At 47.0% G+C, this 21,872-nt stretch overlaps 8 protein-coding genes across 8 annotated transcripts; 3 read left to right on the plus strand and 5 right to left on the minus strand.

Annotated features, from left to right (window-relative positions):
• Positions 1 to 684: 684 nt before the first annotated feature.
• Positions 685 to 3,796, minus strand: AFUA_3G12340 (uncharacterized protein). Its single transcript, XM_749294.2, has 2 exons — positions 3,314 to 3,796; positions 685 to 3,199 (listed from the first exon to the last, which is right to left on the minus strand). Exon 2 carries the CDS (start codon positions 3,185 to 3,187, stop codon positions 1,109 to 1,111), a length of 2,079 nt encoding a protein of 692 aa, XP_754387.1. The 5' UTR covers positions 3,188 to 3,199; positions 3,314 to 3,796; the 3' UTR covers positions 685 to 1,108.
• Positions 3,797 to 4,379: 583 nt separating this feature from the next.
• On the minus strand, positions 4,380 to 5,450 carry pmp3 (YqaE/Pmp3 family membrane protein; the record flags this gene model as incomplete). Its single annotated transcript, XM_749293.2, has 4 exons — positions 4,380 to 4,402; positions 4,458 to 5,112; positions 5,171 to 5,305; positions 5,434 to 5,450. 3 exons carry the CDS (start codon positions 5,448 to 5,450, stop codon positions 5,091 to 5,093), a joined length of 174 nt encoding a protein of 57 aa, XP_754386.1. The 3' UTR covers positions 4,380 to 4,402; positions 4,458 to 5,090.
• Positions 5,451 to 6,825: 1,375 nt separating this feature from the next.
• On the plus strand, positions 6,826 to 8,644 carry AFUA_3G12360 (uncharacterized protein; the record flags this gene model as incomplete). Its single annotated transcript, XM_077804442.1, has 2 exons — positions 6,826 to 7,044; positions 7,095 to 8,644. The coding sequence occupies 2 exons, from the start codon at positions 6,826 to 6,828 to the stop codon at positions 8,499 to 8,501; spliced, it is 1,626 nt and encodes a 541-aa protein (XP_077660593.1). The 3' UTR covers positions 8,502 to 8,644.
• Positions 8,645 to 8,731: 87 nt separating this feature from the next.
• Positions 8,732 to 9,808, plus strand: AFUA_3G12370 (H(+)-transporting V0 sector ATPase subunit c; the record flags this gene model as incomplete). The annotated part of the gene is made up of 6 exons (XM_749291.3): positions 8,732 to 8,886; positions 9,002 to 9,014; positions 9,153 to 9,282; positions 9,347 to 9,503; positions 9,573 to 9,676; positions 9,744 to 9,808. The coding sequence occupies exons 1-6, from the start codon at positions 8,870 to 8,872 to the stop codon at positions 9,806 to 9,808; spliced, it is 486 nt and encodes a 161-aa protein (XP_754384.2). The 5' UTR covers positions 8,732 to 8,869.
• Positions 9,809 to 10,491: 683 nt separating this feature from the next.
• AFUA_3G12380 (mitochondrial 37S ribosomal protein mS38) lies at positions 10,492 to 12,016 on the minus strand. The gene is made up of 2 exons (XM_749290.2): positions 11,546 to 12,016; positions 10,492 to 11,443 (listed from the first exon to the last, which is right to left on the minus strand). Exons 1-2 carry the CDS (start codon positions 11,988 to 11,990, stop codon positions 10,761 to 10,763), a joined length of 1,128 nt encoding a protein of 375 aa, XP_754383.1. The 5' UTR covers positions 11,991 to 12,016; the 3' UTR covers positions 10,492 to 10,760.
• A 721-nt stretch (positions 12,017 to 12,737) lies between these two features.
• Positions 12,738 to 13,665, minus strand: AFUA_3G12390 (uncharacterized protein; the record flags this gene model as incomplete). The annotated part of the gene is made up of 2 exons (XM_749289.2): positions 13,190 to 13,665; positions 12,738 to 12,895 (listed from the first exon to the last, which is right to left on the minus strand). Exons 1-2 carry the CDS (start codon positions 13,473 to 13,475, stop codon positions 12,738 to 12,740), a joined length of 444 nt encoding a protein of 147 aa, XP_754382.1. The 5' UTR covers positions 13,476 to 13,665.
• Positions 13,666 to 13,762: 97 nt separating this feature from the next.
• ganA (guanine nucleotide-binding protein subunit alpha) lies at positions 13,763 to 17,100 on the minus strand. Its single transcript, XM_749288.2, has 7 exons — positions 16,102 to 17,100; positions 15,993 to 16,020; positions 15,553 to 15,734; positions 15,303 to 15,487; positions 15,057 to 15,220; positions 14,745 to 15,003; positions 13,763 to 14,687 (listed from the first exon to the last, which is right to left on the minus strand). Exons 3-7 carry the CDS (start codon positions 15,680 to 15,682, stop codon positions 14,346 to 14,348), a joined length of 1,080 nt encoding a protein of 359 aa, XP_754381.1. The 5' UTR covers positions 15,683 to 15,734; positions 15,993 to 16,020; positions 16,102 to 17,100; the 3' UTR covers positions 13,763 to 14,345.
• An 824-nt stretch (positions 17,101 to 17,924) lies between these two features.
• On the plus strand, positions 17,925 to 19,481 carry AFUA_3G12410 (uncharacterized protein; the record flags this gene model as incomplete). Its single annotated transcript, XM_077804443.1, has 1 exon — positions 17,925 to 19,481. The coding sequence occupies one exon, from the start codon at positions 17,925 to 17,927 to the stop codon at positions 19,479 to 19,481; it is 1,557 nt and encodes a 518-aa protein (XP_077660594.1).
• Positions 19,482 to 21,872: the final 2,391 nt, after the last annotated feature.

Here is a 21,872-nt window from a genome sequence, read left to right on the forward strand (position 1 = left end):
CACTGGATAAAAAGGATCATGCTATTTTAAGTTAGCGGCGAAATTGACTTGAGTGAGAGATTTAATTATTCCTCATCTGTACTCTGTAGTCAGCACAGCTAATCATCGTCGTCGTCGTCGGCCGAGCACATTTTGTAGTAGGTACTTTTGAGATCGACCCATGGGATGACGTCATGACAGCGGGGGCGCTCGCCTCCGAACTATCATACATATTTATGTATCCTGAGGTATCTACTCTACACTACTATACCTTTTAAATACATTCCTAATAGGTACAGGCAAGAAATGTAGGTAGCTAATATTGTTCATCGAATCATCCTATCGACACCTAGATATTTTTCTACTCTAGACAAAGTCACAAAAGAGAGCCATCTTCATTTAAACAACAGCTTGTTCTATGATGGATACTCTAAACGTGCAAAGCAGCACGGCTGATAATTTAGGTACAAGAAGAGAGTACCTAGGCAGTAGATATACATTCCTTCTCTCAGCCACAGTTCCCCTTTTGCATGTGATAGCGCCTCGGAATTGGACGAGCCACCTGTTGCGTCTTCTGGTTTGGATATTTCGTATGATAATGTATTCCGAGGTCAACCTATACCACAGAGTGACTCCGAAGAAGATTCGGCGAATGATTCTATCCCTCTGAATCGGGACTCTGGATATTCTACATATGCCTCAGCGCCCGGTGGTAGGATATCGTTGCATGAGTTAATATCGCTTGTCAATGTTTGTGGTCTGAGTATAGCCTTTGGAGATCCAGCTCATGATTCTGGATTAATTCTTTTCAGCCTATCATTTACTACCTTGTTACACTGGGAGAGTAAGAGAAAAAAACAAGGTTCCATCAAGAACGTGCAACTCCCTGGAACATGATTCGGTGTCCCTCTCTCAACGGAACCAGCCGCCCAGCCCTATTTCATTTCGGGCACATGAGGATGATGATAGAGAAGAAGCAGTAAATGAGCGAAACATGTGTGATGTGATGATATGTTACAGGGTATTATCAGCTTATATACTGAAAGTCCCAACCTCTTATGGGGAATGCATGTGGTAAGTGGATACAATCTTAGCGCCTTTGATGTTGGTAGGAAAAGAGAAAGAGCACCTAGTCTACGCGCAGAATTAGGTCAGAACCTCGCCGTGCCGGTGTCAAGTTGCGGCCCCAGGACACTGGTTTCCTCCGCGGCGTAGCAGGTGCCATACCCTCCACCGGAAAGCTGGGGTCAATCGGGAGTTTTTTGAAGTGGTGGTAAGAGTACGGGGTTTGGGTATCGCGGGTCTCTAGCCAGCCGTCCTCGGGAGAATATGGGGCTTTCAGTCCCTGGGATTGCGGCTTTCCCTTGCGAATCTGCACTCGTTTGATGTCATCGCCTCGTACAATCCGAGGTCGGGAGACGATCTCCTGCACAGGAGGAGCTGTTCCGCACAAGGGTATTCTGGGATTCGACGCAGTAGCACCGTTACCAAAGTAGCCGCCACCATCGTTCTTGCCAGCGTTAACTGACGGTGTGACTACCTCCCGTACTGGAGTGAGTGGTTTAAAGTCGCCAGAATGTCGAGACTTTCGACGGTGCTCCGAACGGTCATTGAGGCTGATGGTCTCGAAGCCGTCTGTGGGGGATTTTGCGAGATCATCGTGCGTTACTAGCTCGACTGACCGACGTGCAGCTCCACGAGCTGATTGCCGGCCATCACTCTGATTGTATCCTGTGCGTGGATATAACCACTGACTGTCCATGTAATCTTGCTGATCCCGCGTTTGGGCATCCGCATACCCACGTGAATCATTGCAAATCTTCGCTTGTTGGTAGTGCGCAAGCCTTTCTCCAGTATTGGCGAAGACCGGCTTCGCTCCATACCCAACGTTCTTTCTGGATAACGGCGCGTTGCCCATTCCACATAGCATTGCGCGCGGGTTAGATGGTAAGCCTATTGTTGGTCTATACTGCTGGCGGCCATTGTGTCCGCTTGTTCCATCCATGGAACCCTTGTTTTGGCTCGAAGACCCATGAAGGCTTCTAGGTCTCACTGCATCTTCTTCGAATACTGTGTCACTACTCATGTGTCTCGAGGGCTTGTGGCTGCTCCACCTTAATGGCTTTGGATATAGGTTCATATTGGGCTTATCCGGTAATAAATCGGAAACAGTGCGCTCCGACATCTGACTTGGGGAAGCGCCAAATTCGGAATTTGTTGACACCGCGAAACCGATCCTGTCTGGACTATCATATGCAAAATTGTTATCGCCAGGGCCTCTAACCACGACTGCTGGATTTCGGGCTGCTGGCTTGAATGGCGACATTAACCTCGCAGTCTCGGAATTGGATTGCTGGCTTCTCGCACTAAAAGAAGGATTGGGTGGGTCTTGATTTGGACGTCGAGGAAGCGGCAAGCCAAAGTCTGGAGGTTCTGACATGGCACCTCCAATCTCGAAGTAATCTCGATTTTTGCTTTTCTCATGCTGACGCCGCAACCTCCTGCAGCAGAAGAATATTATAACCCCGAGAATGAAGAATCCAGCAACTCCGGACGTGACCGAAACACCAATTACGGCACCAGCATTGAGGCCGCTTTTTGTAGCAGTAGAAGTGGACGACGCTGGTTGATCGCTAGTAATACTTGAGGTTGTTTGTTCGCTGTGCGTTACTGTCAGAGGGGTTTCAAAGCTGGCAAGAGTGGATGACGTAGAACTTGTAGTAGCCTTGGTATCAGTTGTGGTCATTGTTGTGGTCGATGTCGTCAATAATGTTGAGGGTGATGGTGATGCTGTTGTGGTTATCTCTGTTGTCGGGTAGATGGTAGACATGATTGTGGCGGTTATGGTAGCATGCGTCTTTGGAACGGCGCCAGCTACCGAGTCACAGATGTTATATACATCGAAGCTTTCGGTCACAGTCATGGAACAGAAGGACAGGTTGCAGCGCAAAGCTGCCTCGCCTAGGGTATAACCACTCTTCGTGTTCGTCCTGCACAGGCAATCTAGGGCTAGGCTGGCGCACGCGTTCGTTGGGTAATCAGATTCTATAAAGGTTTTGACGCAACTCAAAGCACATCCTGGAATAGACTCGAGCGGCGAGGAGGCCACGGACGCCGTACGTCGAGAGTGACGGGAGTCATGTGCCACACACGATGATACGCACGAGATCGCTGCGACAAAGCCCCGTCGAAGTAAGGCGAGGAGCATGTTGTAGCAGTCCTAAACTCCGGTCAGACCGCTTAAGCTTCAAATTGACCAAACTTCTCCGGTGAAGACTATGAGTTTGCAACAGGAATCTGAAGAATGGTGACGGCTGGACATGCTGATCCTCACCTTGATAATCGCACTGCAAAGGAACTAGCACCCCAGGTGTCATGAGTAAAGACGTAGCTTCATTCTCAAATCTCAGCACACAAAAACACAGGAGAGCCCGGTGCGTATGAGACCGATGCTGAAGACTCTGGAGTTAAGCAAACGGAAAACAAAGAGAGGAAAGACCGAAGCCCACATGGAGCGTAAAATGGATGCCATCATTACAGTTCAAGTTACTTCCTCACCCTGCTGACGCTGTTGCCGGCGTCAAATGGGGAAAGTCGCCTCCTTTCGCCATGATGCCGACTGGCTACACATCACAGAAGGCCAATATGTGAAACAAGACAGTGAGGGTGAGCGTTTGTAGGCGCTCTGGTGGAAAATGAAACACAGTTGACGCCATGTCTAATCCGTAAAAAATATGTCTGAGACAGCATAACAAAGCTGGCGCTTCGGTAGGAGAGGAGTTGAAGGACTTAGTTGAAGGACTTGCTGAATACGCGCCGTGTTGGCGCTGTTCATGCAGGGACCTCTGATTTTCCTATTCAAGTTAGTTCTACCCTTTGTCCTTTGGCGTCCTAATATAATGTACAGTAAGGATACACCGTTGCCTGGTGAATTTTTCTTCATAGTCCAATGGCCCATCATCTAGACGGAAGATTATCATAAAGGTATTATCATAAAGGTACCTTGTCGCGAGAGTGAGATAAGCAACCGACCATCCGCGAATTACTCAGTGCATGTCCACAGGCAGACCTGAATATGTCACCACCAGATACTATCCACATGACCATTTTGCAGTCATTGCCAGAAGAATAGGAACCTCTTGAAACACAATCACAGTGGTTATAGTCTTCAATTAAAGGACGAGTCATCTGAGGGAGGGTGTATAAGTATCCATGGAACTATGATCAAGTAGATGACCTTGACAGCGAGGAAACTGCAGGTATACTTGATGTAGATTGTGCTAAATGCTCGCATCTTGACGATTACCGACTGCTCGAGGAGCCCTAGGATCAAAAGTCGATGGTTAAGTGGGCGTTGCCCGATTCTACTGGGGCTTTCGGAGATCTATGTAGACAAGATTCAATGAAAATTATGCTTTTCTGACTGTATACTCCATAGTCAGTGCTGTCCAAATCTATTGGCGATAAATGGGCCGCACGTTGACTTGACGCTGAGCTACGTCATGCTTGGAACCATGATAAGCAGTGTCCACTTTTGATTTTGTGAGACCAAATTGCGCGTCTATGGTTGAAGTGGTTGCTATCTCCGCTATTTGCCCATGAAACGGGAGATACACTTACAAATTCTTTTTTTTTTAGAAAAAAAGAGACAAATGGTTGCGCGTTTAAACTCGTTATTTAACAAAGATTGTAGGCATTGCCATGATCACGTGAAATCACTGATAACAAACCAAGAGCAGAAGCCCACTGGGAGAATGAGCTGGTATCATCCGAGTTGAAGACAAGAAACATGGCGCAGAGCAATTATGAAGACAACGAGGATGGAGCAGAAGACATTAGGCCGTATTGCAATAATTAAGGTGGTATGGCACGATCAAGTCACAGCGGCAACTGCCAAGACTAGTGGGGCTAATCTCGACCGGCGCTCCACGGAACCATGTTGACGACACGGCTCTTGGATCATCCGTAGTGTATCAGTAGAATTCGCAATATCTTTCGCATCTAGGATTTATAAAACCCCGACATGATGAAGCGAGATGGAGTTTGGTTTGCGATTTTCGGTAGATAGACTCAAGAGGGATGAAGGTAATCGAGGAGTGGTGGAGCGCGCCCTAATACTTGAATATGATGTAGCTGCGATCTCTGTTAGCCCTAAAAGCTAGGCAACCACGAAACAGAGATGGGTACATACAAGGCGTGAATGATACCGGGAATCCAACCCAAGATGGTCAGACAGATGTTGATCAGAAGATCAGCACCACATCCTCGCTCAAGGAAAACACCCAGAGGAGGCAGGATGATCGCAAACAGGATCTTGCAAATGTCACTGTAGAGTGAGAGAAACAATTAGCTCCTTCTTCGCCCTCAGTGCATTTTTTCAGTGAAGTTCGCTCATCAGGGGCGAGTGCCCCAATGACCGTAGACCAGCAAGAAAGGAACAAGGGAGACGCTTACGAAGCAGTGAAAGGCATCTTGATTTAGTGCTCTGTAGGGTGACAAGGGAGGATACCGGAGGAGTAATATGATGGATATCTAAGAGAGATGATGAAGAGGTAATTTCAGAAAGGCGACAGTAATAGTAATGATGGGGGATGGTTGGTAAGGAATAGGGCGGAAGCTACTTCTTAAATAATCGGCAACACATAGGGTAGTGCAACCTTAGAACTTGCTTGAGGTACCTTACCTAGGTAGGTACCACCACTAACGTCAGTCAATCTTTCGTCTTCTTTGCCTTGCTATTTCATTTTGCTACATATGGAATCAATAGACGTGTATTTTTATCAATTAATTCTTTAAAATTTGTTATTCTCCATGCCAGAGATAATCTTAATACAAAGTTGCCTTTTTTTCCCCTCTCTCTTTCGCAACGCAACATTTGGGTGCTGAGTATCCCAAAGCCTCATACCAAGCCCATACAATACATCATCCCTTTTGGGGGCTGATCATTACGTCATGCTTTCAGCGCCAACCTGTGGCTCATGTCAGGACAGACTGACTTGATTGGTGGGTGGCTGCCGTTGACGATTTGATATTCCGCTGCCTAGAGAGGTACCTACTTGAGTCCTTCAAAATTAGGTACCTTAATCTGATAAGGCTGGTGATCCCTCAGGGTTGGAAATTGGACTTCGGAAACACGGCTTAGTGGAATACCATAGAACAGGGAAAGGGGACCCATCGGGCGCTTTTTGCGTTGATGCTACGTGTGACTGCAAGTTATACTTATTCCATCAAAAGGGTGGCTGAGAAATCTTAGCCACATGATGCTTTTGATTTAATCATTGTATACCCGGTACTGGCTGGGTACGGAGTACTCTAGGTACCTTGTCTCTAAGTGGCAGTGTGGTTTGAATCCTGTTGCCTGAACCTACGTCAGGACTGTCCTAGTTCGAGATCTATTTCACAGATTTACGTTCGCTCAAGAAAGGCCCTAGGAGCAAGAAGATATCATACACTCACTCCTAGAATACTGCCAGTTCTACCGACTGCCAATATCTACATGAAATTGGCTACTTCGACGGTTGTCTTGTCCCTTGCGAGCCTGCATGGCAAATGGAGAGGAAATAGGAAGAGCTCACAATACTAGATGGAAGGAGAATGTAGTATCAGCACTCGCATATATGCTCCAGATGTATGTTATGCAAATGATGAATAGACGTGCCAATTCCACCTCGCTGTTCTCACCCTTTTTTTCTCTCAGCAGGGTATCATGTCTTGGCGTGCGGGAAGATAGGTTAAACTCCGCAAGATGTTCTCCGCATACAGAAATTATCGAGTCTATCAACTCGGCACTTGTCTCGCCAGCTCAACGTTTTTCCACGCCTACTGGTCATTTTTGTCCATGCTTTCATGGCGATGAGACTCGGGTTCGTCCCGCTCTCCACGTCAATGCAGCGGGCGATCAAGTCAGCCCCCCTCCAGCAGGTTCGCAGATGCTGTCGAGTACAAGGGAGGGGATATTACCTACACAACGGCACAGCAAGAAGATGGTTTCAGACTACACGTGCAACAGACCCTGATCACTTACCCTTCGCCTGCACATGGCTTACAAAGACACCTGAGCAGATTGTGAGTGCTTTCGCTCCTCTGCTTGGACTTGCTAGCTAAATAGTCAAGAGACTCCAGACGATGTGCTTTCGAGCGTACCTTCATCCTCCCCATGGCTGGCAGAAACAGGAAATGTTGCCGTCCTTCTCGCCACTCCCTCATTCGCTCAGTGGATAAATCCCGACGGACAATTTCTCGAACAGTGGATGAACAGACTGTACCCGATACCTACGACGTCAGCGTCTTCAGGTCCCATCCACGCTATTCTTGCTGTCATTGATGGAATACCGGATGCACGCCGACCTACAAACTCGGATGAAGTCATATCAGACTCTGAAGGATTGACATTCACGATCGCGCAGGCAAAGGATATAAATGCAAAGACTGCTGCGCCCCGCCGGGCCAGAAGAATGGGAACAGAGGAGGTCGCCCTCGTATTCTCGATTGAGACCAGTATTCCGGGTATACTTGAACAGACTCGCAGGCCTGTTCATGAGGTCGGGTTGCGGCTCGCCAACACCATTTTTGTCAATGGTAATGACAATACTCTTCTCGGAACACGCTGGGTTTACGATTCTTCAGCAAACAAATATGTCTTAGACCAGTCAGTCTCCTTGTCGAGCTGTCTAATAACGAATTATGCGAGGACTCTACAAACCTCTTGTAGACTTCCGCTATATCCTGTCGGTCAGAGAAGAGAAGTCATGTCTAGCATGGGCAATATTCTCCGCCAGGTTGCGAGGCATGCAGATGGCAGGTCGAATGAACCAATGCCAGCTTCATCCGAATTGGAGAAGGAGCTTCCCCGTTACATTGCAGAACACAAAATTGCTGATCAAAGGGTTTCTGTTTGGGCCCTGGTCGAGAAGCCCGGTACCGACTTTGTACCCAGTGCAACTTCTACTCAGAATCGCCTCGCCCAATCAATTCAGGCCGGTGGTAAACTTCACCGTGTTATGAGTGGTGGAGGGGGTTGGGGTAAGAAGCAAGGACTGCTGTCATTGGATCCCGAGATAAGCTTTCTGGAAGCAAAAGACTACGGAGAGCTGTCGGCCCTTGATCATTTATTCTCAGGTGATGGCAGGAGCCCGGTCCAAGATCCACTGCCCTTTGAGCAGCCGGCAATGGCAACGGATGACCTGTCTTCGCTGTTACAAGTTGCTAGTCCAGGCGACTATGTTCAATTCTTCGTTTCTGTTGAGCCAGGCCACACACACAGTGGCATTCGAACATTGTCAGAGATACCTCAGGGGAGCGTTTCGTATCGTTTCGGTATGGTTTCTGATACAGATAAGCTGGCAACAGAGTCTACTGAGCAACTAGATCTGATAGCCATTCCTCGCTATTTTGGCGCTCTATCAGAGAAAGCAATCACATACTCCCAGCCCAAGTTTGAGGCAAACTCCAAGGGAGGTGTGATTCGAACCAGCACCAAGTGTGATATTCCTGGATGTCGAATTGAGATGACTTTGGCATGAGATATTTGAACTTAGGCACATGTAAAAGCCCATAGGGCTATATATATTGTACAATAGACTCTACTGATCATTTCATGCAGCATTACTTAGAAAAACTATAAACTTCCGTCATGGTTCAAGTTGGTTTACTTGACCCTCCACTATTGTCGATCTGCCAAGCCGTAATCACGTGGTAGCACAGATGGTAGCTGAGCCTCTCCGAAGCAACCAGCGTGTTCGCCTTGACCTCCAACTCCAACACGAAACCCAAAGCCTTCGTATCATCGCAACGATACCTTCTGCAGTTATTAAATCACCCGTTGTCGATCACATATCCTTGAGCTTCATAAGCCATATTTCTGATAGCCCGACCGGTTCGATCTTTAAAAATGGCCACGGAACTTTGGTACGTAACCACTTCGTCTGCTGCTCCTTTGCAACCAGCTACTGCTCCAAACCCGGTCAACCCCTGTATCAATTCCAGCACCAGATCTAAATTGCTAATACTTTCATCCGAATAGCCCAGTTTATGCTGTGAGTATTCCGCTTTTCCACAGCCACCGATACCAGAGCTCTTTTCCGTACCCCCGCGGATAGCTTCGTCATTGTTTCTCTAGCATTTGGAGCAATTTCACTCGCGTCTTCAAATATAGCCAATACTGACTCTGATAGCCCTTCTTCGGTGCTCTCGGCTGCACTTCTGCCATTGTATTTACCTGTTTCGGAGCTGCCTATGGAACTGCCAAGGCTGGTGTCGGTGTCTGCGGGATGGCCGTCCTCCGGCCCGACCTGATCGTGAAAAGTATGTTTACAGCATCATACCGATTCGGAAGACCCGATGATGTATTAACTGACGGCTTTCATAGATATTGTTCCCATTGTCATGGCTGGTATCATTGGTATCTATGGACTGGTCGTATCCGTCTTGATCGCAAACGACTTGGGTCAGAGCGTTCCGTTGTACACAGGGTTCATTCAGTTGGGTGCAGGCCTGGCCGTCGGTCTCGCCGGTATGGCAGCTGGGTATGTTCCACCATCACGAACTCCCTCCTCAAATTCTGTGAGTAATCAACTGACCTTGGTCTCCTGCAGCTTTGCCATCGGTATTGTCGGTGACGCTGGTGTCCGTGGAACCGCCCAGCAACCCAGACTTTATGTCGGTATGATTTTGATCCTGATTTTCGCTGAAGTCTTGGGTGAGTACCATGATATGTGACTCTTTCATAGTTTCATGTTACTAACCGTCGCTCGTTCTTTGTGCAGGTCTGTATGGTCTGATTGTTGCTCTTCTCATGAACTCTCGCTCGAGGATCGACGCCAAGTGCTAAACGGGCACTCTATCGACTCTCACGAATTGAGAAGGTCAAATCACAATCAAGCGAGATTAGCCCCGCCCTCTTTGTGTACCAAATCGCATTTTGGGATGCGGGTTGCTCAAACACCATGTAACGAGATAATTGTCCTTCTGTCTCGGATATGGTAGCAGGATCTGCTATCCATTGTCCAGGCTAAGGTACGAAAACTGACTTGAACGAGGAAGGTGGATCTGGGGCTCTTCAACTATAAATGGACAACAGATATAATGCTGATGTGTTGGCGGCCGAGATGTAGACTAGGAAATTGGGGTTGATTCACAGACTCTGGTAGATACATCGCAGGGCCAACATCCGCGGTGAACTTGTACTTTATGCGAGCTTCTTGTTGTGATCCTAGCTAGTCTGGGTCATCTATCTTGCAAAGTTGAATGTTTTTGCCTTCCCTTTTTTTCATGTATGTTCTGTTGGCTGGCTGGCATTCTTGTTCCTGCTTCCTAGTTTTCGGAATATTATTGCTATCGCGACTATACGTTTGTTAAACATGATGGCCATCTGTGCAATGGTGGAATGAAGAAAGACTATTACATTGGTCAATCTTAGCTCGACACATTAGCAAGATGGACAGGACGCGGATCTCAAATCATAAGTGGAAAGGGTCAAGTACATACTGCCATCGACGATGGCTCTAGACGAAGGATAGTATACGGAATAATATTGTCTATTGATACCAGAATGCTGGATACTATGCATCTTCGAGGAAAGGAATACCACAAGGACTATGTCAACAGAAGCTTAAGAGACAACACATTGACAAGCAAAAGGGAGGAAGATCCGTCAGTTAAGAGACCGACCCCAACGCTTCTCAAGAACGTGGTTGGTCAAGGAAAGATGAGACAAAAAAAAAAAAGAGAAGAGAGACGCGGTGCGGAAATGAGAAGCTATTGTGTGCGTGAAGTCCCGTTGATTAAGCCTTGTCCAGCTTGCGTCGCAGGGTTCTCGTCCTACGCAACAGCTTCTTGAACTTGTGCTTCTTCATCTTTAGCTTGCGCCGTCTCCTGGTGCTGATGGCATGCATGGTGTTGTTATCGCGCAGGCGCTCGATGTATGAGTTATCCGACCCGTGGGGAATGTCGATGATAGCATCGTTCTCCCCGGCTCCGGGAGCCTCCAGGTCCTGCGTGGGGACGAAAGGGGATGCATGAGCTTGGTATGTCTTGCGGCCGTCTGGATGCGTGGACTCGTGGATGGTCAGGACAGTCGAGAAGCTGGAGGTCTCTCTGGTGGCGCTGGCATCCTTGGCCTCATCGTAGGCAACTGGAGGTGGCGGGGGTTGGAAGGGACGCAGGCGTTTGGTTAGTTCTTCGATAGAGATTCGCAATTCGGACATGTTCATTCCTTCGAGGCCCTCCGCCTCACTGAAGCCCCGGCTCAAGATGTTCATCTGGTCTTCTTGCTCACCGAAATACGCCGCGTTCTCCATGTTATGAACGGCGGAAGAAAGTGTAAGAATCACATCGGCCGGGTCGGACTTTGAGGGCTTCTTCGCGGTGAAGATGGCATCAAAGGCTTCGGGACTGGAGGGTGGAGGTACAGTGGTAGAGACGGAGATAGGTCGATGAATGGAGAAGAATGACGCAACATGGACATCTGCGGGGAGATGAACATGTCAGTTTGGAAATTATAAAGTCAAACAGATATACGAGGCCAAAAGTGACATAGTTGACTCCGCATATCAAGTATAATACTGACCGTGTGGCTGTAGATGTTGCGTTGATGGAACACTGGGCAACCTCGAAAACGCAGCTTGCTGATTGGATTTGGAGCCATTCCGGCCCTCCTTTCCCCTCCGCTTCGATGATTTACCTTCACGCTTATCCCCGGAGTTCACACTTTTCGCGGGTGTCTGAGAGGAAGCATCGATGTTTCTTGAACCATCGCTGGGCTTTGAGGAAGAGGAGGAGTATCGGCGTTGACGCACATGCTCGGTCGTGCCGAAGAATCCTGTCGAAGACGAAGCAAGAGCTTGACTGGATGTTCGAGAGATGGCAGAAATAGGCACAATGGGCGTCCACACAGCCCGGCGAACGGAGGATGGCAACATTTGCACAAGTATGTAACCCAGCAAGTGGGTAAGGGAGTTTGCTTGAAGCCGCGAGAGATGTTGAAGGCGAATTCGAAAGTCGGAATTGATCATGTGGAAATGGCAATTATGTCAGCTATTACTGCCTCAGGCATTAGTTATCACATGATCTCTCGACGACTTTGCATTCTGGACTTAATCGGATTGAGTTTTGTGTGTATAGATGTGCCTTCAAAGTACATGTCATCTCGTCAGCGACATAACGTTTATTATTCTTTCTCATCCTACGACTCGTTCCCACAGGCCTACTTGTAGAATGTGCCCAATATCTGTACCCCCGTCTTCCCATATCGAGCCCCCTGTACTTCTCTTTATATCATCCCAATCTCGCAGATGCGTATCAATCACCTCAGCCATGTCAGAGGCATTCAAGATCTCGTAAAGTCTCTAATGGCAGTCTAAGAATGCGGCACTGGGAAGCTCTAAGTCCTGCGCATCTTTGCCTTTTTAAACTTAACCATGTGCGACGAAGGGAGATGCGGCAATTCAAAGGTTGAAAATTGATCCTCGAAGACTCTTAGCTGATTGATATACGTTCTCCTTCTCCTAATAGCACACATCTCTGTCAGTAAACCTGAATAACAGTATTTATGTCGGCTTGCTTGTACTAACAGTAGGCTTGAACGCGAGGGCGAAACACCCGAACTCCACACGTAGAGCGATACTGGGTGTCATACTGTTGTAGAGATTGTTAATATTTTCCGGTTTCATCCCGGCTTCCAAAACATCAGGAAAGCACCGATAGAGCAACTTCCATGCGCTTGGAGGAGCATGTGGTGGCGCCTTGGTTTAGTCAGTATATTAATGTACATGGTCAGGGCGTTGAGAAGATATTACCGATGCTTTGTCCCATGAGGCATACGAAATTGGGATGATATGCGCTGCCTCGACGTGTCCTTTTGGGATATCCGCAGGACGCTTACACTTAATCCAGTGCTTGACTTCCATTTGCCCGGTTACTACGCAGCGGTAGCCATCGCGTTTCAAACATAACTCTCGAAAGTCTTCAGTACGGATGCTCGGCTGGTCAAGTTTAGAGGCCACAGGCTCTACCTGCTCCTGCTCCGTGCGATGAGTCTGTCACGGAAGGCCGTTGTGTCGAGCTTTCACTGTTCCAGAAATTAGCAATGACTGCTGCTTATTAGAGCTTTCTGGACTTACTCGGCGCCGCGAGACAAGTGAAAAGATTGTGAAAGACTTCATAGGGAGTTTTGTCACTTGTTGCATTTATGATGTCTCTGGCCACAGCGGACCGGCCCTTTCGGGAAGCCATTGGAGACATGCATGCAACGACGCTTTCAGAATGCCTTCATCGGGCCGGTTCTGAGGCTCATAGCTGTCAGCCCTCTCGGCGGCTTCTGCGCGCAACGCCTCCCAACTCTCCGAGGTGTCAGTATCAGTTGACATGATAGACAACCCAGCTGATGACTGTCGAGTTGAACTCGACGGCTGAGCTTCAAGACATGCAGACTTTCTGACGGGAGTGGTGGCAGCAGAGGGAGAGGTGGAACGCACACGCTTGCCACGGAGAGGAGCCATTTGAATGACTTGCTTGAGTGGATTGCAGATGAAGACAAGATGAATGAGTGATGATAGACAAAGATATAGATGAAAATAATATGATCGATGAATGAGGACGCAGAGATAGAGAGAAGGAGACAAGGGGGTTAGAACACATAAAATAGTGTGTAGCCTATAGTAGGAAGAGCTAGAATTACCCAGGTAGTAGTATATAAAGATCTATGTAGTAAGCCCTGATCTGGAGCGGAGTTTCGGAGGATGAGAAGAAACTTTCCTTGACGGAGTACAATACAACACTTGCAGGTTGCTATATGCAAAGCAGGGCGACACCACACCAATTGAATCAATTTGATTAGCACTTCTCACAAGATCCAGGTGGGCTTGCAAGGATCTGCGCATTATTGGTCGATGGATTGCCATACCATCAACATGATATGGATCTATAACAATATATATGAAATACGAAGAAATGACGTACACAGAAATTATGAACAGGAACAATCATTAGGTATCCAAACCCGAAAAAGGAATCGAAGGAATGTTAAACTAGAGAATGGGTATCACCCAGCAGTATATAGACATAAGTACCATCGCTGAAATGAGCAGATATGGGATATCAGGCTGTATGAGCTTTCATGCAATGTAGCATGGCGACGTAGCGAAGAGTCCACAATCCTTCGATTGATCGCTCCAATGAGCGGAAGGAGAGATGAGCAGGTATAAGATATACAGGGTAAGATATACAGAATAATATGTAAGAAGTGAAAAATCCAGGAATGTGAACGCTCTCATATGCAATGGGAAAGAAGCCATGAAAAGCAGTGAAAATTTGGCGTCTCAGGTCGGCGGTAAGCCTCATCAATAACAATTGTCTTCGTCCGAAGATACTCATAAGATGAGCGTGTGAAGATTCTTCTGGATGATCATGTCCTGTACAGATTCCATAGTGGCTTTTAAAAGCGTTGTGTCTGTAGCATTGGTATAGTGGATATAGATCTCACGGTCCGGTATTCGGTTGATACCGCGGAATCTGTCAGCGAAGTACCGCGCTGCGGCGTCGAAATCCGAGTTCGAACCATTATAATCTGGAAAGTGCTTTGATACCGGTGAGAATTCGAGTTTTCCCTTAAAAAGGTCGATTTTGTTCAGGAACAGAATGATGGGCTTGCGTTTGAACCATTCTCCGTTCACCAAAGATTCGAAGAGCATCATTGCTTCGTGCATTTGGTTCTGCGTTTGCGTTAGATAACATGCTTCTTCAGAGGCACTGAGACTGGATTGACTTACGGCATTTTGATCCTCTACTAAGCACTGGTCGTAGCCAGATAGCGCGACCATGAAAAGAAGGCACTGGACACCTTCAAAACAGTGTATCCATTTTTTGCGCTCAGACCGTTGCCCACCAACGTCCATCATTCTGAAATTCATTTGTCCCAGCTCGAAGAGAGTCTCCGTGATACCAGTTGTCCTTAAACGGGCCTGCAGCATGTCCTGGTTGTCTGGTAGCCAACCGGGCTTGAATAAACGGTCAAGCGACCCGAAAAAGCTACAAGAGAGTAAGTAGCCGCTAATGAGGAAGATACCGTCAACGAGACTTACTATTGCAGATTGTCATGTAGAGCAAACTCATGACCTCGAGACACGGCTTTTTGCACCCCTGCATCAACCCACATCTCCCTCATCGCATCGCGGACCTTGTAATCTGAAAATGCTTCGTCCGATCCTACATCGGGCTCTAAATTGTCTATGAATTCCGCCAATTGCTGGAAAGCGAAACCAACGGTTAGTATCAGAAGTGGGACCAAAGTTTGGATGGGAAATATAGAGGGTTCCCCTTTAGTTTACCTTTGTAGTCTCGAGTTCAAAATCAATCTGCTCTGCGCGCATAATGTCCAGCAGAACCTTGAATGCGATGACTAGATTAGAGTATATGACCGCACGTGTCTGTCGTCGCTCATCTTCAGGAAACCCTCCTGAATGGATAATGCGCATCTGTTTGATAATTGTTGATTTACCGGACTCCCCAGCGCCTACGAGGAACCATCAGTATCTGTGTTCGAGCTTATGGATGCGCCGTATCGTTTCAAGGGCATACCCAGTAGGAGAATTTTGATTGTCCTGTCCATCAATTTCTTGTCATTCTTCAGCGATTTGTCTATCCGAATTGTGCGCTGAAGAGCTTCTTTATCCGCCGCTTCGGCCTGCTTGGAGCTCATACAACCCATGATGTAGGTTTTCGTAGTCGAGGACAAAGCGTGGAGATAGGAGACAAGGCAACTGCAGTCAGGAGAAATATGGTCAGTGGAATGGCATCGATGAAACGCATGCGAAATCAGATCTCCAACACAGATTGCGAGTATCTCTCAAATTGAACGAGGAGCCTGTGTGCACTTCACCAAGCAACCACTTAAAACGAAAGGACGTCGACACATGTATCAATGACTCAACATAAATACGAGGCATAGCAATTGGTAGGAAGGTTCGAGGAAAGCGCTTAATATGGACAGTGTTTGAAGCGGAAATCTATCGACCTACCCGAGAGTACGTCCGAAGGGCTGTGGTTCTATTGGTGATAATGTTACAAGTCAGTACATAACCTTGACGCGGAAAGTTGTCTCAAACGTGCTCTTATGGATAAACGCACTTTCACAGCTTCTGTTATAGGAAATGCCGAAGCCGATATCTTCCTGTCGCTGTGATAAATCTGTTGCAAACCGTTGCTCCGCCTTGCGGTGAAATAAATCGGGCGCGCTTCCGATTGTGAGGGAGGTATTATCAAAAAGTTCGAGACACACAGCCGACTCTAAAGCTTGCGAGAATCCGGAGTCGTAATCGCAAAATCAGCCGCGACAATTCCAAAATATCACAAGCCAATTTCGATAGCTCAACTGCAACCGAAACCGACTCGGATCCTGATGGGCGGAGATTCTGGGGTCTCGGATAGGTCGAATGGCGTAGACAAAAGTCCCGACAACGTAGGGGAGTGCTATGCCGACAGGCCGCGATGCTCCTCAACACTGCAGGGGTAGGAACAGCAGTCACTCGCAGTTACTGGAAGAAACCAGTAGGGGCTATTCGATGTCTCTTGCAACAATTCCCATAGAGGGTACACCGGTATGAGGGCGTCCTCTAGAGCAAGGAGTTCGAGCACAGCGGACCAACTATTTGTGGAGGGGAAACAGAGAAGGGAAGAAGAGATGAAGACCGGTCGCCAACAGATAGGAGAGATAGTACATGTCTGCCGTCCCACAAGACAAGAAGACGATGGAACGGGCCAGAGACCAAGCGGGGGAGGAGTTAGTCGGGATGGGACTGCAGGTTGGAGTACCTCAGCTTTGAGTCGTAGTGCTGGTGGAGGTGGAAGTGGAAGCCTTCCGGAGTGGGAGTAGTGGAAGTGTCAAGTGAGATGGCACAACAAAAGTTCCAGGCTCCCGACCCGACCGGAGAACTCAGAAAGGCTAATTTGGCATTATTTCTCTTAGCTATTCAGTAAGACCTCGGGATCAGATCGACCTCTTTGGTATAATTTCGTAATGTTTATGTTTCAGAGCGGCTATCGAGAGTTGCCCCTGATTCTTAAGCTCCGTAGTGTCGACCTAATACTGAGGAGCCACCCAGATAATATTCATTAAGAGGAAACATCCGCAAAGGCGCTCCTTAATAGTATGTCTTATTGTTTGTTTTTACATGACTCAGAAGATCTCCTCAAGATACTATTGGACTTCCTGACCAGGGCCATTTTCATGTAAAAAAAGGTACGGGATGAAGGAACAAATGAACAGAGTTGCAAGTGGCCCAGAAGGTACAGTCGTACCCACTAGGATGGGCCATTAATGACTCTTCATTCTTCCTTCGAAGACGCCAGGAATTCTTCCATGTCTCTTTTGCTGCACCTAAAGACTAGATACATACACGCCGCATATTCCTGTTGCATCAGCTATGAGACGTCAATAATTAACTGTGCCGCTGTCGATGTCTCCGTCCACCTATTTGATGATGCACCAGCCACCAAGCCATGTGTTGCTGCTCCTGGAAGACTGTATCTATCTTCCTAGTCGACCATGGCCCAGCCCGAGCTGGTGAATAGTCCCCTTCATTCCCTGTGCTTTTCCCCTAAATGTTCTAGTTCCCACAGAAGGCAAAGGCCCCATTCTCTTTCTTGGCGAGAAACTGCAAACGAACGACGCCACGAGGCAGGCATGAGTCGCATTTTTCGTCGGGTTTGGAATGCAAGGATCGACAGCGGGTTACTCTAGGTACATCCATTCTTACACAATAATATTACAGTAAAAACCTCGTTATAACGAGCCTCGCTATAACGAGAACCTCGATATAACGAGATTTTTTCCTTGCTTCAATTAATTCTCCATATAAATAACGAGATCCCTCGCTACAGCGAGTCTCGTTAACTTTTGCCTTATCTCCCATACAAAATCTCGTTATATCAAGGGGTTCTTATTAGCTAATATGCCTCAGAGGAAGCCTATCTCAACGTCCCAGAAGGCTGCTTTGCGAGCCCAAAAACGCCTCCATCCAAACGCAACACAGAAAGACCTTCGTAAATGGTTTCAGGAGACCTACGATCATACTCTTTCATCTGGTCTCATCTCTGATATCTTATCCCGCAAATACGACTATCTTGATGCCGATTCCCTCCCTACCCGCGATGCAAAGCGCCAACGCCGTGAGAACTGGCCAGAGCTAGAGAACGCCTTATTTGAGTGGATAATACGTGTGGAGGAACAAATACCTATCTCTGCAGAGATTATTCGACAAAAGGCTCAGTCTTTTTGGGAGAAGATCTACCCAGGGCAAGAGATGCCAACTTTCAGTAATGGATGGCTTCATAACTTCCAGACAAGGAGGTCAGTAAGATGGTATCGACATCATGGAGAGGAGGGAAGTGTTCCAGCTCAGGCAGATCAAGAGATGCTTGAGATTAAACAAGTCTTAAGTGTGTATAGCCTTAAGGACCAGTTTAACTGTGATGAGACTGGCCTCTTCTGGAAGCGGTCTCCTGCACGGAGTCTTTCAACACGTCAACTTCCAGGTCGAAAGAAAGATAAAGCACGGATAACGGCCCTCTTTTGTTGCAATGCGGATGGCTCTGAGAAGCTATTACCATGGTTTATTGGTACAGCGAAGAATCCCCGAGCTTTCCAAGCTGCTGGTGTTAATATACGGAATCTGAATCTTATCTGGCGGAGTAACCAGAAAGCCTGGATTACAACATCAATATTTACAGACTTTCTTCGTTGGTTTGATAAGCAGATGAGTGGACGGAATGTTGTCCTTCTTATGGATAACTTCTCTGCTCATCAAGCTGCTGTAACAGAGATTCAATCTAGTGGTTATCCACTACAGAATACTCTTATTATATGGCTTCCTGCGAACTCTACCAGCCGATACCAGCCTCTTGATCAAGGGATTATCCACTGTTGGAAGTCATACTGGAAACGATACTGGATTCGCTTCATCCTTCAAGAGTTTGAGCTTAATCGTGATCCAATTGCGTCAATGAACATTCTACGAGCGGTTCGATGGGGAATCCAGAGCTGGGAATTTGATCTTTCTGGGCAGGTAATCCAGAATTGCTTTCAAAAGGCTCTAGATTCTCAACCATCATATCGAGAGCCTGTCGATCCAGCAGTTCTGGATGATATACAGAATGCTTTCTCTCTTCTTAAGCTCTCTACGCCTATCCAGGACCTAATGGATATTGATACCTTTCTGAACCCTGCAGAGGAAGCTGTCCAGGATACTCCTGAAGATATTGAGAGCCAGATTCTAGCTCAGTATGGGCCAGAGCTTGATGATGATTCTGAGGAGGAGCTTGAAATTCTACCACAAATATCACTTGATCAGGCATTGGATGCACTAAGAACACTTCGTTTATATGAGGAGCAGCAGGCAGAGGGCATTCCTAGCCTTATATATGAGCTAGATAAGCATGAACGTATCCTTTGGGGTCGAAAGCTGAGCCTACAGACTCAGCGGGATATTCGAAGCTATTTTACAGGCTAAATTATATATATCCTTGATATAACGAGAACCTCGTTATAACGAGAAATTTGGACTGTCTGGAATATCTCGTTATAACGAGGTTTTACTGTATTGTTCTTTGCTTAGCAAAAGTCTCCTTCTGGTACTCTGGTGTCAACCTAAAGAGCCCATACTATTCCATGCTTCGGCGCATTGTACAGATTCTGGATGGTGTGCATCTGATAGCGAATGGTATCACTTCGTCAAGCCTACTAATACTTCACTATGACTCGAGTCCACTCTAAAAGGAACGATTTTCGCTGAAATCAATTTAGGACTTTCGGAATCTGGCCCTTGGCCCCTTTTGTTTCACGATCCTTGAAAAGCACTCTGAGGTTAGGCAGGGATTCCTGGCCCGATACGAACTTGAGAGTTTGCAGGACACTCAAGGTGGATAAGGCAAGCTGCACCACATTTCTGACAGGTATCTATCTACCTGAGTATGCACATATGCACGAATGGAGAAACAGACAGAATAGCAGATTTTGTACAGATCATACGTTGAGCCATATTCTTGCAGCTTGAAAGTATAATAGTACCTAGATACGGAGTGCGTAAGGTAGACTATAATAATGAATTCCTGTACAACGTCCGCAGTCTGACAGGTATCATAATAATCATCATTGTTCAATGTAGATCATGTGCGTTTTCGGTTTGCAGTCCGAGGCCCAAATTAAACCAGATCCATGCAAAATAGAGTGGAATCGCTGAGTTCTACGGAGTACTACCTGGCTCAGACCGACACTTGCCTTATCTGGTTGGTTTCGTGTGCCTCAAGACGTAAGCACACGACTAATTCTAAACACAATCTTGCATGATTCAGTAGACACTATCCCGTACACCGTAGAATTCCTTTAAATTATCATGGACCATTTCGATATGGGTAGATTATATTTTACACCCAACAACCTCCTCACTTGTCACGGGCCACAACCTTGACACTCAAAGTATCCATCAAACCACGTGTTGGCTGTGGCGCCTTGGCTAGTTCCATCCACAATGGCCTGACCCTTGCTACTCCACATTCCATTTATAATCCATCAGTGACATTTTTCGAGGCTGATGCTCTTGAGAAATGAGGAGAATCGGATGTCTCCCAGCGCTTACGAGTCATACGTATTATTAACACAGCATACGAATCCTGCCACTAACTTCGCTGAAGTCTGGGTTTGGGATGTATGCGCATGCTATATGCTACAGAATGAGCAGATTCCATGCTAGGAGACTCAAGTTGAGAGAGCCATGATGAAGCCTAAAGCGTGGTAAATTCTTGGCCTTGGCCTTGGCCTTGCCCTTGCAGGAACAACTGCTGACTGCCGAATAGATAGTCAGCCCGTCATGGGCTAGTCTATGGCCGGGTTGTAAAGAGAACCCGCTTACTTAGAAGCAGGATCCAAACCTATTTTTCATCGTCCTCAACCTTGGTCTCATGTGCGATATGACAGAGACTTTGCAGTATCAATCTGCGTCAGTTGCCAAGCACTCATAAATTTGTCACCGTCTAACCACTGGTCAACCACGTTTCGGACTCTTCATCATAGTTGTTAAAGATTAGTCTATTGAAATAGTCCGGGGAAGGAAAGCTCTAAGTTCAGAAATGAGCTCTGCCAGAGTGCCAGGGGTTTGCCCCGTTGATGGCGCATCCAACGGGCGAAAGCCGTCGTAATGTAGATAGACATGAACAAGGTGGATATGGATTCCCTGGTCAAGGGAATGTCTAAGTAGAAGTTTCTGCACTTTCAAAGCTCCAGCAATTCCCGGAACTCCTACTGACTCTTGCTATCTACCAGAATATGTATGTGTATGACAGTAAAAATACTTTCACTCGATAAACGCTGTCTTCGCGTCCTCACCGCTATCTGGTATGATTTTGATTTTCGTACTCCGTACATTTGTGAAGGCAACACACTGAGGGATTCTAACAAGTAGGGTTAAGGCCAGTGTAGATACCATATAAGACCACCATACTGAGGGAATCAATTCTACAACTTTAATGTGACCACTTAATTGTCGTCTTTTTTCGTGAGTGTGTGATAGTCTCTTTTAAACCTCAACCATAGTCTGTATTCTGTCAGCCAGGAACCTCCTGTTCTGCGTCACTGGTGAGCAAGTGCCGATGTTTGAGCGAGATAATGCCGCCTGTGCTCCGTACTTCTTCATGATCAACACGCCACCATCATATATCCGAATTTCCGAGGACAGAAACACTATGAAATACTGATTTGGGAAGTCTCTGCTAAGGCCTCCTCCAAAGTGGGAAATACTTTTCCGAGACGGTTCAGCTAGTAACTTGAAACCCCGTACTCCTTACACCGTAGAGGGGTGAAGCCAGATCACGCCATAATAACATGAGAATATACCTGAGATAACTAG

This window comes from Aspergillus fumigatus, chromosome 3 (assembly GCF_000002655.1).
Source record: "Aspergillus fumigatus Af293 chromosome 3, whole genome shotgun sequence".
Taxonomy (NCBI): domain Eukaryota; kingdom Fungi; phylum Ascomycota; class Eurotiomycetes; order Eurotiales; family Aspergillaceae; genus Aspergillus; species Aspergillus fumigatus.